The 14719-nt window shown below is 42.8% G+C and overlaps 1 protein-coding gene across 2 annotated transcripts in view; it reads left to right on the top strand.

Annotated features, from left to right (window-relative positions):
- VPS41 (VPS41 subunit of HOPS complex) overlaps nt 1-14719 on the top strand; it is a 661741-nt gene that overhangs the window by 333276 nt on the left and 313746 nt on the right. For both annotated transcript variants that reach the window (XM_063922529.1, XM_063922530.1), the window contains exons 12-16: nt 1872-2001; nt 10194-10309; nt 10827-10883; nt 12106-12167; nt 14002-14083. In XM_063922529.1, the coding sequence (XP_063778599.1) occupies nt 1872-2001; nt 10194-10309; nt 10827-10883; nt 12106-12167; nt 14002-14083 (447 nt within the window). The remainder of the gene's footprint in view (nt 1-1871; nt 2002-10193; nt 10310-10826; nt 10884-12105; nt 12168-14001; nt 14084-14719) is intronic.

Raw genomic sequence — 14719 nt, 5'->3', positions numbered from 1 at the left:
GCTACCTTCTTGGATAAGCGTGTCAACGCTTTGTCCACCCTCGGGGAGGATTCCCACCGTATCCTGTCCTTAGCCGGGAAAGGATACGCCATAAGAATCCTTTTGGGAATCTGCAGTTTTTTGTCTGGAGTTTCCCAAGCCCTTTCAAACAACTCGTTTAGCTCATGTGAAGGGGGAAAAGTAACCTCGGGCTTCTTTTCTTTAAACATGTGGACCCTCGTGTCAGGTACAGAGGGGTCATCTGTTATATGGAACACGTCTTTTATTGCAATAATCATATAATGAATACTGTTTGCCAACCTTGGCTGCAACTTCGCATCATCGTAGTCGACACTGGAGTCAGAATCCGTGTCGGTCTCAGTGTCTACTACTTGGGATAGTGGACGCTTTTGAGACCCAGACGGTCCCTGCGACATAGTGAAAGTCAGGGCTTGACTCCCTGTACACTCCCTGGACTCCGCTTTGTCCAGCCTTTTATGTAATAAATTCACATTTGCATTTAAAACATTCCACATATCCAACCAGTCAGGTGTCGTCGTTGCCGACGGAGACACCACACTCATTTGCTCCACCTCCTCCCTAGAAGAGCCTTCCGCTTCAGACATGCCGACACCCGCGTACCGACACCCCACACACTCAGGGAAATCTCTAATCTGGAGACAGTTCCCCAACAAGGCCCTTTGGAGAGACAGAGAGAGAGTATGCCAGCACACACCCAGCACCAATGACCCTGGAAAAAAAATCCCAGATATATAGAGCGCTTCTTATGATATATCAACTGCGCCAAACTATGTGCCCCCCCCCCCCCCCCTTCTTTAAAACCCTGTGTCACCGTGTTCAGCAGGGGAGAGTCCGGGGAGCCAGCTTCTCAGCGGTGTGCTGTGGAGAAAATGGCGCTGGTGAGTGCTGAGGGATCAAGCTCCGCCCCCTCAGCGGCGGGCTTCGGTCCCGCTCGATTTCTTTAAAAACTGGCGGGGGTTTTCTATATACAGCCCTCAGAGCCTATATATAATGTCTGGCCAGTCCTAGAGGTTTAAAATTGCTGCCCAGGGCGCCCCCCCTGCGCCCTGCACGCATCAGTGCCTGCCTTGTGTGTTGTGTGTGGGAGTAATGGCGCGCAGCGTTACCTCAGCGAAGATCTGAAGTCTTCTGCCGCCTCTGAAGTCTTCTATCTTCTTATACTCACCCGGCTTCTATCTTCCGGCTCTGTGAGGAGGACGGCGGCGCGGCTCCGGGACAAACGGCGAGGGGAGACCTGCGTTCCTACTCCCTCTGGAACTAATGGTGTCCAGTAGCCTAAGAAGCAGAGCCTAGCATTTAAGTAGGTCTGCTTCTCTCTCCTCAGTCCCACGATGCAGGGAGCCTGTTGCCAGCAGGGCTCCATGAAAATAAAAAACCTAACAAAATTCTTACTTTCAGAGAAACTCAGGAGACCTCCCTGTAGTGCACCCAGTCTCCTCTGGGCATAGTATCAAACTGTGGTCTGGAGGAGGGGCATAGAGGGAGGAGCCAGTGCACACCCATTCTAAAGTTTCTTTACAGTGCCCATGTCTCCTGCGGAGCCCGTCTATTCCCCATGGTCCTTACGGAGTCCCCAGCATCCTCTAGGACGTAAGAGAAATATAACGCTGAGCACTCAAGCAGAAATCAGACCTTGAGTGTTAAAACATTTTGCTTTCTTGTTGGGCTACCACTAATATTTTGGGGGGGAATTTATCTGGGGCTTTATGCTGATGATTTTAACTTAAATGTTATGTATACAGTATACATTTCTCTGTATATGTTCATACAGCATACTTTATTCAAAATGTAAATAATAAGTTAAAATGGAATTTAATGTCAGTTCTACGTGCATTTTTTTATTGTTCCAGAATAAAGTGTTTTGTGCGAGGCCGCGCCTTGATATTATTCAGCCGCATGCAGATTCATGTGAAGAGGTTTCCTCAGATGCCATAACAGTCAGGGGCTTTCAAGAAAATGAGTGTCGGGATTATCGCTTGGGTAAGAGATGAAAATTGGGATTTACTGGATGTTAACATTAAAAAAGTAGGCCTCTCATTTGTTCCTGTATACAGCCTTGTGCTCTCTCCAGTGTTTTCCTGGGAACCTGTTTGTTCAGGAGATAGCATTGTGTACTATGCATTGGTTTATGTGCTACAGTATGCACTCTTAGGTGCAGGCATCATCCAGCCTGCATCACAGGAGAGCTGGTAGGTGTGGAGGCCGTTCTATTCTATTACAAAGTACACCAGCATAGCGGGGACATAATTTACCAAAGTGCTGTTTATTTAATCTGAAATAAATATTTTTGTGCAGTTTCTATAATGTGCAGTGTATCATAGTAAAATTAAGTAGCTCATTAAGGGGTATATTCAATTGAAGTCGAAAGCTGCCGTCTGTCGAAAAGATGGCACTTTTTGACTTTTTTAGGTCGGAAGGGGTTACGACCTGTTCAATCTATCCCAAAATTATTCGACAAGTCGAGGAATTTGACTTGTCGAAAAGCATATGAATCAGCGGAATAGCTGCCGATCCACGTGCTTGTGTCAAAAATGCGGCCCCCTTTTCGATCACCTCAATTCAACTTTAAAAAAAAAAGTCTCGAAGTGAGATGCGGAAGCAGTGACCGGGAGAGCCGCGGGCAGATCGGGGAGGACAGTGCCGAAGGATTTCACAGCCGCCACTCACAGCAGCGTCCACCCGGCTCCAGCAAGCGAGACCTCGCTTGCTGGAGCCGGGTGGACGCTACCGTGAGCGGCGGCTCTGATGCGGGGACGGGGAGAGGCAGAGACGGGGGACGGGGACGGGGGAGAGCTGCTCTCCCTCGTCTGCCAGCGCTTCCCCCGTCTCAACTCCCGCATCTCAATTCAACTTTTTTAAAAGTCGAATTGAGATGACATTGAATAGCCCAGGTCGGATCCATTCCGACAAATGAATGTCGGAATGGATCCGACTTCAATTGAATATACCCCTAAGCCTCATTTTATTCAACCCAGATAATACACCTTGCTGGTTTTGTCACCTGGGGTCCAAACAAACTGCAATGTTTGTTTAAAAAAAAAAAACCTCCACCAGGCATTTAATTAACATGTATGCATGTCCACTACATGGGGGCTGGTAATACACTGGTGCTTGGCTTTGGTATCTTTGTTCTTTCCATTGCTTTTCCTTCCACTGATATGGTAACATTCTCTGTGACTCTTCTTAATCACTCTACTACCCATGCTAGCCAAAAACTGTATCTCACTACCATAAAAGTGTATTCTCCATTATTGTGCGTGTATAGCTAAATATAGAGACATCTGGAGATTGTCAAGACCCAGAAAGTGTTGAGTGTCCACAGTATGTGCTCAGGGCCGTAGTAACCCAAGGCCAGGCCCCTAGGCTTTCAGGTATTTCGGGCCTCCTCTGGCACTTCAGTCTTCCACCCCACTACAGCTGACGTTTGTGAAGCAGAGCTTATGCCATCATTTGCACTTTCAGTATTCACAAGGACACTGATACCCAATTGAAATAAAGTCTGCTGATCTCTTTTCTCACTCCGTAATCATTCTTCCTTTTCTTATCTCTTTTGATATAGCGCTAGTGTGCCAGTGGTCCACTGTCCCCCCCCCCCAAATTGTCTCAAAACAAGCCTCAGCTCACTACTAGTGTGCCCTGCTATTGCACAGATTGCAAAGTGCCTTTAAACATTGGCGCCCTAGGGTGCAGGTAACAGTGCCTCAGTAAAAAATATTGATGCCTAGTCCCTGTAAGACCCCTAGGCTTCAGCCTAGCTGGCCTTATGGATAATATGTTACTGTATGTGCTTACACACTTCAAAGGGGATTACACACAGACATGATTTGGTCAAAAACAATTACTGTGGGATCTCTCACAGTCTTTTCCTGTGAAACAATATTGTTTAATTTGGAAAAACTGTAGTTCAGGGCTTGCATTATCATATTTCTTGGCAAATGATGATCAATATGCATGGACATAATAATATAAATATAATGGTGTATATGCAATTGCGGATGAATTCCGGCTGGAATTTGACCGTTTTTAAATTCGACACAATTCGACAGTCACACACCCTCCCGCCGGGACCCGAATTTGACTTCATGGACGGCACAAAAGTGTTTAAAAAATCAAGAAAAAAAATGCGTGGGGTCCCCCCTCCTGAGCATAACCAGCCTCGGGCTCTTCGAGCCGGTCCTGGTTGTAAAAATACGGGGAAAAAATTGACAGGGGATCCCCCGTATTTGAACAACCAGCACCGGGCTCTGCGTCCGGTCCTGATGCAAAATATACGGGGGACAAAAGGCATAGGGGTCCCCCGTATTTTTCACACCAGCACCGGGCTCCACTAGTCAGAGAGATAATGCCACAGCCGGGGGACACTATAAAGAATATTGTTTTTTGTAGCAGAACTACAAGTCCCAGCAAGCCTCCCCTGCAAGCTGGTACTTGGAGAACCACAAGTACCAGCATGCGGGGAAAACGGGTCCGCTGGTACCTGTAGTTCTACTGCAAAAAAATACCCAAATAAAAACAGTACACACACCGTGATAGTAAGACATACATGCACACCGACACACACATACTTACCTATGTTGACACGCCGACTCGGTCCCCTTCACCAGTAGAATCCACGGTGTACCTGTAAATAAAATTATACTCACAAAAATCCAGTGTAGATCTGTCCTCTTCAGAGCTTGTAATCCACGTACTTGGCAAAATAATAAAACACAAAACCCGGACCACGCACTGAAAGGGGTCCCATGTTTACACATGGTACCCCTTTCCCCGACTGCTGAGACCCCCCGTGACTCCTGTCACAGAGGGTCCCTTGAGCCAATCAGGGAGCGCCACGTCGTGGCACTCTCCTGATTGGCTGTGCGCGTCTGAGCTGTCAGGCGGCGCATAGCTCATAGGCGCTCCATTATATTCAATGGTGGGAACTTTGCGGTCAGCGGTTGACCGCGAGTAACCTCAACCGCTGACGCAAAGTTCCCACCATTGGATACAGTGGAGCACCTATGCGCTACATTGTATCTCGAGTGCGCTGCCTGACAGCTCAGACGCGCACAGCCAATCAGGAGAGTGCCATGACGTGGCGCATCCTAATTTGCTCAAGGGACCCTCTGTGACAGGAGTCACGGGGGTCTCAGCAATCGGGGAAAGGGGTCCCATGTGTAAACATGGGACCCCTTTCAGTGCGTTGTCCGGGTTTTGCGTTTTATTATTTTGCCAAGTACGTGGATTACAAGGTCTGAAGAGGACAGATCTACACTGGATTATTGTGAGTATAATTTTATTTACAGGTACATTGTGGATTCTACTGGTGAAGGGGACCGAGTCGGCGTGTCAACATAGGTAAGTATGTGTCCGTGTGCATGTATGTAATAAAATTTTACTATCACGGTGTGTGTGTGTACTGTTTTTATTTGGGTATTTTTTTTGCAGTAGAACTACAGGTACCAGCGGACCCGTTTCCCCCTGAATGCTGGTACTTGTGGTTCTCCAAGTACCAGCTTGCGGGGGAGGCTTGCTGGGTCTTGTAGTTCTGCTACAAAAAACAATATTCTTTATTTTGTCACTTGGCTATCAGCCTCCCATCCGCCGCCCTTGGATGGGGGGGACAGCCTCGGGCTTCACCCCGGGCCCTTGGGTAGCTGGAGGGGGGGGACCCTTGATTTAAGGGGTCCCCACTCCTCCAGGGTACTCCGGCCAGGGGTGACTAGTTGGGGATTTAATGCCACAACCACAGGGACCGGTATAAAAGTGTCCCCCGGCTGTGGCATTATCTCTCCAGCTAGTGGAGCCCGGAGCTGGTTTGAAAAATACGGGGGACCCCTACGTCTTTTGTCCTCCGTATTTTTTGTACCAGGACCGAACGCAGAGCCCGGTGCTGGTTGTTCAAATATGGGGGATCCCCTGTCAATTTTTTTCCCGTATTTTTACAACCAGGACCATCTCGAAGAGCCCGAGGCTGGTTATGCTTAGGAGGGGGGACCCCACGCATTTTTTTTCAGGGTTTTTAACCCATTCCCACCGCTTCCTACTGAAAAACATGCTCTGATCTCTCCATATTATTTTAGTCAGTAAAAAAAAATATATATATTCTTTTAAAAAATATATTAAATAATACTTGTGGCTCCTAATAGACAAACCAAGTAGATAATCCCTTCTAATATAAATAGATATGCTATTAGCAACAAAAAAACACACACAAAAAACATGTTTTTAAAAATTTTTATTAGATCCTGCCAGCAAAATGAGGCTGACTGAAATTGACGAAATGACTGTCAAAAAGCACTGTTGTCGAATCGACATTCTTCAATTGAATATACTTTTGTCGAAAAGCCGCATTTTTACCATTGCAGACATGTCGAATTTGACAACTGTCGAATTGCAAAAAGTCGAATCTGAAACGTCCGTTTTTTTGTCGAAAAGTACTGTATTGCATTGTCGAATCATTTTTTTGTGTCGAAAATGCTCCGTTTTTCGACATTTGCGGCAATTCGACCGCAATCGTATTTGGCCCATAAGGTTTTCCTGTTCAAAGCTGTGCAATTCTGACTGAGAAGTAGAATGTCCCAAATTTAGTAAGTAGGCTATTCAAGAAATGGGAGGAAGGCTTCAGTGGAAAAAAAAATTATTCTAATATTTGCCGATAGTGGAAAATATGGTGCTGTACAAGGTAGACATGCAGGAAAATGTACCAACAAATGAGTATCTTAAATAAATGTATAACTGAATTTTAAACTTTCATTTTCCTGTTTGTAAAATGAATAAGTGCCATAGGAATTTGCATTGTGCCTGTATAGCTCTCTGCTGATTGTGGAAAAAAAGTGAAACTTTAATGCAAATTGTATACTCCTTTTTTTAATTTTGTAATTAAAATTTCAGGTCAGAGTAGTATCTTTTCCAGTTTTTACAAAATAAATAAATAAACGTTTCAAATTAAATTTTAGACTTCTCGTAAAGGGGGTACACACGTAGCGATGTGTGCTTAAATTCTAAGCAATCTGACTAGATGCCCCATAGCGATAGTGATGTGCTGCCCCATGCAGAGCTGTCGCTGACTCTAGATTGGCGTGCATGCAGTCACAATCTAGTCAGATCGCTCACTTCACCGCTCGGTGAAGTGAGCGTCCCCCTCCTCGCTCAGCACACATTGCGCTGAGTGCTGAGCGGGGGTAGAGATGTGTGCTGAGCGGTCTGTGATAGATCGCTCAGCACACATCTCCCCGTGAGTACCCCCCTTTACAGTATTTCCTCGGTCAGTACCTTTTCAGGCATTGTATCTTGTACAGCACCGTACTTTCCCCTCTTAGAGGATTTTGTAACAAATCACAGAATCCTTCTCCTCATAAATTTAATAATATACTTACTAAGGGCCTAATTCAGACCTGATCGTATCAGCAAATTTGTTAGCAGATGGGCAAAACCATGTGCACTGCAGGGGGACAGATATAATATGTGCAGAGAGAGTTAGATTTGGGTGGGGTTATATTGTTTCTGTGCAGGGTAAATACTGGCTGCTTTATTTTTACACTGCACTTTAGATTTCAATTATAAAAAATTACCAGGTGGGCGCTCAATACCAATTGATGGACACAACAATAAAAATAAAACAATTTATTACATAAATTAACAACATATAACACATAAAAATAAACAAGACCACGATGCAGTAATCATATAAAACTGAGGTTCCGGAAACCTCTAAATTGAACAATAGTAAAAACTAATTAAATGTACTCAGAAGGCAGTCGCAATACCTTAGTGTTAAAAGATAATTCTCTGATAGCTTTTAGCTGTATTTAATTACTTGCCCAGATGTAGGAAACACAAGAATACTTTGGCACAATCGTGCATATAGGTGTCCTCAGAATATATATTAAGTTCCGATTAGGAAAGAGTTCATCGCTTGCCAATTTTAATAGATGTATGAGCGGTGCAAGGATTGAGAGTTGTAAAATAGCTGTTACTCACAGACTGGACAGTTTTTCCTTTACTGTACCGCAATAGTATCGATGTATGTGGCCGCTTTCTATCACCCTGTGCACGGGTGAGACATCCGTCAGCGGCAGGACTCGTCAGCGGCGTAGTCCGTCTGTAGCGTCGGCGGAAAGCCGCTCTCTCCTCCGGCAAAATGTAAGTGCACCGGTACAGCGTTCTCCACCCCCAGTGCTGGTGGAATAGTGCTCACCAAAGTAGGACACAGGGCGTTCCCGGTACGGTCCAGGGGATAGAGTAAAGCAGTCACGCTGGAGATATAACAAATGCCGGCAATTGTTTGGATGAACTAATAGGAGGGTACAGAGAGAAGGAGCCCCAATACCTCATTGCCCACAAGAATTGGAGTGTGCCCTCCTATTAGTTCATCCAAACAATTGCCGGCATTTGTTATATCTCCAGCGTGACTGCTTTACTCTATCCCCTGGACCGTACCGGGAACGCCCTGTGTCCTACTTTGGTGAGCACTATTCCACCAGCACTGGGGGTGGAGAACGCTGTACCGGTGCACTTACATTTTGCCGGAGGAGAGAGCGGCTTTCCGCCGACGCTACAGACGGACTACGCCGCTGACGAGTCCTGCCGCTGACGGATGTCTCACCCGTGCACAGGGTGATAGAAAGCGGCCACATACATCGATACTATTGCGGTACAGTAAAGGAAAAACTGTCCAGTCTGTGAGTAACAGCTATTTTACAACTCTCAATCCTTGCACCGCTCATACATCTATTAAAATTGGCAAGCGATGAACTCTTTCCTAATCGGAACTTAATATATATTCTGAGGACACCTATATGCACGATTGTGCCAAAGTATTCTTGTGTTTCCTACATCTGGGCAAGTAATTAAATACAGCTAAAAGCTATCAGAGAATTATCTTTTAACACTTAGGTATTGCGACTGCCTTCTGAGTACATTTAATTAGTTTTTACTATTGTTCAATTTAGAGGTTTCCGGAACCTCAGTTTTATATGATTACTGCATCGTGGTCTTGTTTATTTTTATGTGTTATATGTTGTTAATTTATGTAATAAATTGTTTTATTTTTATTGTTGTGTCCATCAATTGGTATTGAGCGCCCACCTGGTAATTTTTTATAATTGTTTTGTTTCTTGAAGAGGCCGGCTACCTCCTTACCAGGTGGCAGCTAATCCCAGGGTGCACACACACACACAGGCCTGCCAGCGCCACCATTACCTCTATTCTCTTTTCACTTTAGATTTCAGTTTGAACACACCCCACCCAAATCTAACTTTCTCTACAAATAACCCAAAACAATTCCTGGCGCTGTGATTCCACAGATGTGTAAGCTGCTCTTTCAGGGGCAATTGGTTATTTGTCCCTAAAATCGAAACTAAAAAATACAAACGAAAGAGCGCTATTCACATCCAAAGTGGATTTTATTTTACAATTCAAAAAATCTCTAATATTCGTGCCGGCCGGCGATACATATACATACAATAAGAATAACAATGTAACTTCATAAAATTCTAAAAACAGATAAATCACTGATTATATTCAAATGAATTCTTTACACACGCATGTGTAGGGATGACCGTCCCACTTTTTTTTAAAAGGTCTCAGCTGGTTCTAGTATGAGACTGGGAAGTTTCTGAGCAGTGCATTTGAATGTAATTGTTTCATTGTTGGACACAAGCTATCCACAGAGTATCCGGCTGATTGGAAATACAATGCTAATTCTGGATAGCTGAGAAATAAGGAAATATAATCAAAAAAAGTGGGACGGTCATCCCTACACATACGTGTGTAAAGAATTCATTTGAATATAATCAGTGATTTATCTGTTTTTAGAATTTTATGAAGTTACATTGTTATTCTTATTGTATGTATATGTATCGCCGGCCGGCACGAATATTAGAGATTTTTTGAATTGTAAAATAAAATCCACTTTGGATGTGAATAGCGCTCTTTCGTTTGTATTTTTTTAGTTTCTCTACAAATGTTATATCTGCCACACCTGCAGTGCACATGGTTTTGCCCGACTGCTAACAAATTTGCTGCTACGATCAGGTCTGAATTACCCCCTAAATTTGGTGGCATTCCACCTATTAGAGCTGCAGACAAATCTGAATAGGGAAACTCTAATTATGGCCATATTTGTATTTCCCAATGATTAATTTCACATATAGAAATATTCTCTTATTGTATGCAATACTGTTTTTCAGAGTATGCTGAAGGTGAATCTCTCTTTTATATAATAAGTCCAAGAGATGTTGTTTTGGCCAAAGAACGAGATCAAGATGACCACATTGACTGGCTTCTGGGGAGAAAAAAATATGAGGTACTTTAAACAGTATATTCTATAGAAAAAGTCTAAAAAAAAACAAAGCAACCAATTTTACATATGTTTACACCTGGGACCAGTAAGTCTACGTCCGACGATGCAAACCCTGGACTCGTCACACCTTTAAAATGGGGTGACACACCCCGTTTTAGAAGAACATGTTGGGTGCTGCCTTTGCTCCGCCTGACAAATGCGCTGCGAATTACAGGGTGCTGCGAGCGATATCGCAAGACCCGTTAGGAACATGCGCAGAATTGGTCTTGCGCCTGCGCAGACCCCAAACTAGCAGATTTGTACATAAAACATCAGATTTTCGTACAAATCTGAATTAGGCCCTTAGTCTTGCAGTTAACTTTTGTATTTGATATAGTCCACATTGATTCTTTATAGACAGCTAATTATACATAGCCAGAAAGTAAACTCTGAGGTATTATTAATAAGTGTGATTCTCTTTATTAATAAGTATGATTTTCTTTATTATCGTGTCATTTTAATTATGGTGTCTGCATTATAGGAAGCTCTTATGGCTGCAGAAATTAGTCAGAAGAACATTAAGAGACATGACGTTTTGGTAAGTGTTGTAGAGTTACGCTTTTTGCAAGCTACTGTACTATTATCAAGATACATAGGGGTAGATTGATGTCCCTTTCAGACATACGCCCGGGCCCTGACCGAGTTTTCAAAGCTGGTGTAATTCGGATCCCCTTTCACACTACACCACAGACCCCTCCTTTTACACATAAGCTATGTCTGCCCTGGTTTTCAGTGTGAAATCATTTTAGGGGACACCTTAATACCATCCTCTGCCGACTGCCACTGATGAGGCCATCTGTAACAGCCCCAGCTAGCCTGAACAGCCATTTGGCTCCTTCTTGAATGCCCCAGGTCACGCAATTCAGATATAAGCCAGGGCACTGACCTAGGTCGCAAGTCCAGGCTATACCCCTTATTGATTGCATGGTTGCAGACCTAGGACTGTCAAAATAGGTCTGATCCTTTCAGACATACAGATGTGTCCTTATACATCTTACCTTAATAAGCCATGCAGCGCAATATGCCTGGCATGAGTGAGCCACCAGGTCTCGTGCAGCTCTGCTGATATTGGGCATCTTTTTTTTTGCCGGAAATTTATCTTACTCACAAGGCAATGTGACTTAGACACACGAGGAGACTGTACTGATTAATTTGATATGACACTTGTATATTGTGTGCGACTGAGTCTCTGAATCTGTACATTAAGTGTTACAATGTAGCAGCCGCAGCTTTTTTCCAATGCAAGTTCTGTCCTGCTCCGTATCCAGACTCCGTCACACACAATATACAGGTTTCATATCAAATTAATCAGCACAGTCTCCTCGTGCGCCCTACTCACATTAAGATTTTCTGCAAAAAAGAAGCCCAATGCTATAAGATTCTCATGTGACCTAGCGGTGCCAAGAGGGTATGGCCTGACTGCAGCAAAGATGTCTGAGGACACATCGTAAGCAGGACCTGGGCTTACTCAGCGTGCCCCGGCTAATTCCTGAGTTTTTGGAAATGTCTAAATATGGAAAGTGGTGGTGTTGCACATAGCAACCAATCAGATTTTTACTATCATTTATTGCATTCTAGTCAATGAAAGACCAAATCTGATTGGTTGCTATCCCGGACAGACTGACACATTGTTGAAAATATTGAAGTAATGAAAATGTATTTATTATAAAAAAAAAATCCACCTTTTTAGCTCTGCTAATTTTATATTTTGCAATTGACAAATGCTTTTTTTCTATTTACTTTTTTTTATTATATGTTAGGATATTGGCTTAGCTTACATAACACATCTGGTGGAAAAGGGAGATTATGACATGGCTGCCAGGTAATTATATCACAGTTCAGTAATTGTGACACAATGTAAATTGTATAATGGATGGAGGCATTTGAATGCAGAGTTAGTGGTTTTCGGGTGGTAGTGGTATTTTTCTGAATATTTTTCAGATAAAGACCCCCACACATCAGGTGGCCCGTTTCCCCGACCTGCCGGTCGCCAGCGATGATCAGCCACATTAATCCCTTAAACAATTACAATTTAACTAACCCCATGCTATGTAATATAGTTGTCGGGAAGCAGTTAAAATACCGCTAGTCGGGATCCCAGCGGTCACAATGCTGACACCGGAATCCCAACTAGCAGTGAAATCCCACCGCTGGAATACCGGTGCCACAGGCTATTCTCCCTCAGTGGGTGTCACCCATAGAGGGAGAATATAACCTGTGGCGGGCGCAGCGATCCACCATGCCCACAGCATGGCGAGCGCAGTGAGCCCGCAAGTGGCTTTTATCGTTCGCCCTGCTGCCGGCATACTGGTGGCCAGGATGCCGCTGTCGGTATACTGACGGCCGGCATCCAGACCGCCGGTAATTCATACTGAACCCTAGTTGTCATGTGCCAAATAGTTCCATTTACACACTTTTTCCAAACAAAAATATTTATTATTTGTTTAAGATTACTATTATTATTATTATTATTATTATAAGGTAATGTGATCAGAGCAAATTAAGAGAGAGGAAATAATAAACAGAAGTGAAAGGAGTTGGAGAGAATTCTATATAATACCTGTAAAAATGAAAGAAAAGATCTGCCAAGCAATAAATTGGGATACATTGTGCTTTGCTTAATCCTTGACCTCAGTTGTTTAACCTGTTTGTGTTTCACATGTTAGTTTGTAAATGTGTATTCTATAACTCTGTAACATTAGTGCAAAATGTAAATCTTCTTATATTACATGGTATACATGCCCACAACACACATTGCAGTATAGTTAAGGGTTAGCCTCTTGTACTGCATTACTAGAGCCTTGAGGGGCATTTTTCCGTCACATTACTGCTGTCACTTAATGTGCTAGTTGAATATTTGTGATAATCACAGTACCTGAGTGCATCTGATCCACTAATGTACAATGTTACCTTTACTGCACAAGTCTGACCTGCCTTTTTATGTCCATACTGCTGCTTAAAGTGCCACATAAAGTGGAACTAGCCACAAAATTGTTGTTGCACCATTAGAGAGTTATTATAATGGAGGTAGGCCAATTCATGTCACTTTCTAAGAGTATATGACCTTTTGTGATTTCCTCCCTTGCTGATGTAAGATTGTTGTGCTTATTAATAGATAAAAGATGTAACCAGATATACTAAAGTCAGGCTCAAATTGTTAGACAGTGTGAGCCACTTAAGAAAAGTAAATTGCCTGGCTGCAGCCTATGCTGGTCTCAGCATGAAGCTGCCTATCCCACCATTAGCACAGTTTAAGGATCTTGTACTCTACGGGGAGAGAATGAGACACTACATGTAAAGGTCACTTGAAAGTGAACATTTATCCCAATGTGTAGGAAGAGCCTTTGCTAAAGACCACTCTCAGAAACACAACACTTTTCTTAATGTATTTATCAGTCATCGACATAGAACACATGTGAGTTAAATATATATGCTGTAAGAAATTTATTTAATCTTGATAGAAATAGATTTATCAGCAGTTTTCACCACAATATATAATTACTGGTGGCAAAAGGCTTGTGGTTAACATTCTGACCTGCGTGCAATCCATGGGGTGACCCATATTTTTTATGTTTTCTGTAGTAACAGGGAGTTTGGAGATCTTATACAAATTGTCTTCCCAAGTAACAATTCTCTTCCTTATTTATTTCCTTTAGAAAATGTCAGAAAATACTTGGCAAAAATATGAAACTCTGGGAAGATGAAGTATACAGGTTTAAAGAAATAGGACAATTGAAGGTAATGTTCACAAGAAAATGTATTCCTGCGTTGATGACATACTGTATTTTTTAGGTACTCGAGATACAGGTTGAGTATCCCTTATCCAAAATGCTTGGGACCAGAGGAATTTTGGATATCGGATTTTTCCGTATTTTGGAATAATTGCATACCATAATGAGATATTATGGTGATGGGACCTAAATCTAAGCACAGAATGCATTTATGTCACATATACACCTTATACACACAGCCTGAAGGTAATTTTAGCCAGTATTTTTTATAACTTTGTGCATTAAACAAAGTGTGTGTACATTCACACAATTCATTTATGTTTCATATACACCTTATGCACACAGCCTGAAGGTCATTTAATACAATATTTTTAATAACTTTGAGTATTAAACAAAGTTTGTGTACATTAAGCCATCAAAAAACAAAGGTTTCACTATCTCAGTCTCACTCAAAAAAGTCTGTATTTTGGAATATTCCGTATTTTGGAATATTCCGTATTTCGGAATATTCCGTATTTCGGAATATTCCGTATTTCGGAATATTTGGATATGGGATACTCAGCCTGTAATACAATTCCTTACAATAGCATTGATACAGAGTTCAGTTACTTAAATAGTGCATGTGCAATGCATGTTGTAGCCC

The sequence above is a fragment of the Pseudophryne corroboree genome, chromosome 5 (genome assembly GCF_028390025.1).
Source record: "Pseudophryne corroboree isolate aPseCor3 chromosome 5, aPseCor3.hap2, whole genome shotgun sequence".
Classification (NCBI taxonomy): Eukaryota; Metazoa; Chordata; class Amphibia; order Anura; family Myobatrachidae; genus Pseudophryne; species Pseudophryne corroboree.
Note: the sequence above shows the minus strand (reverse complement) of the source record. Positions and strands in the feature narration are given on the sequence as shown.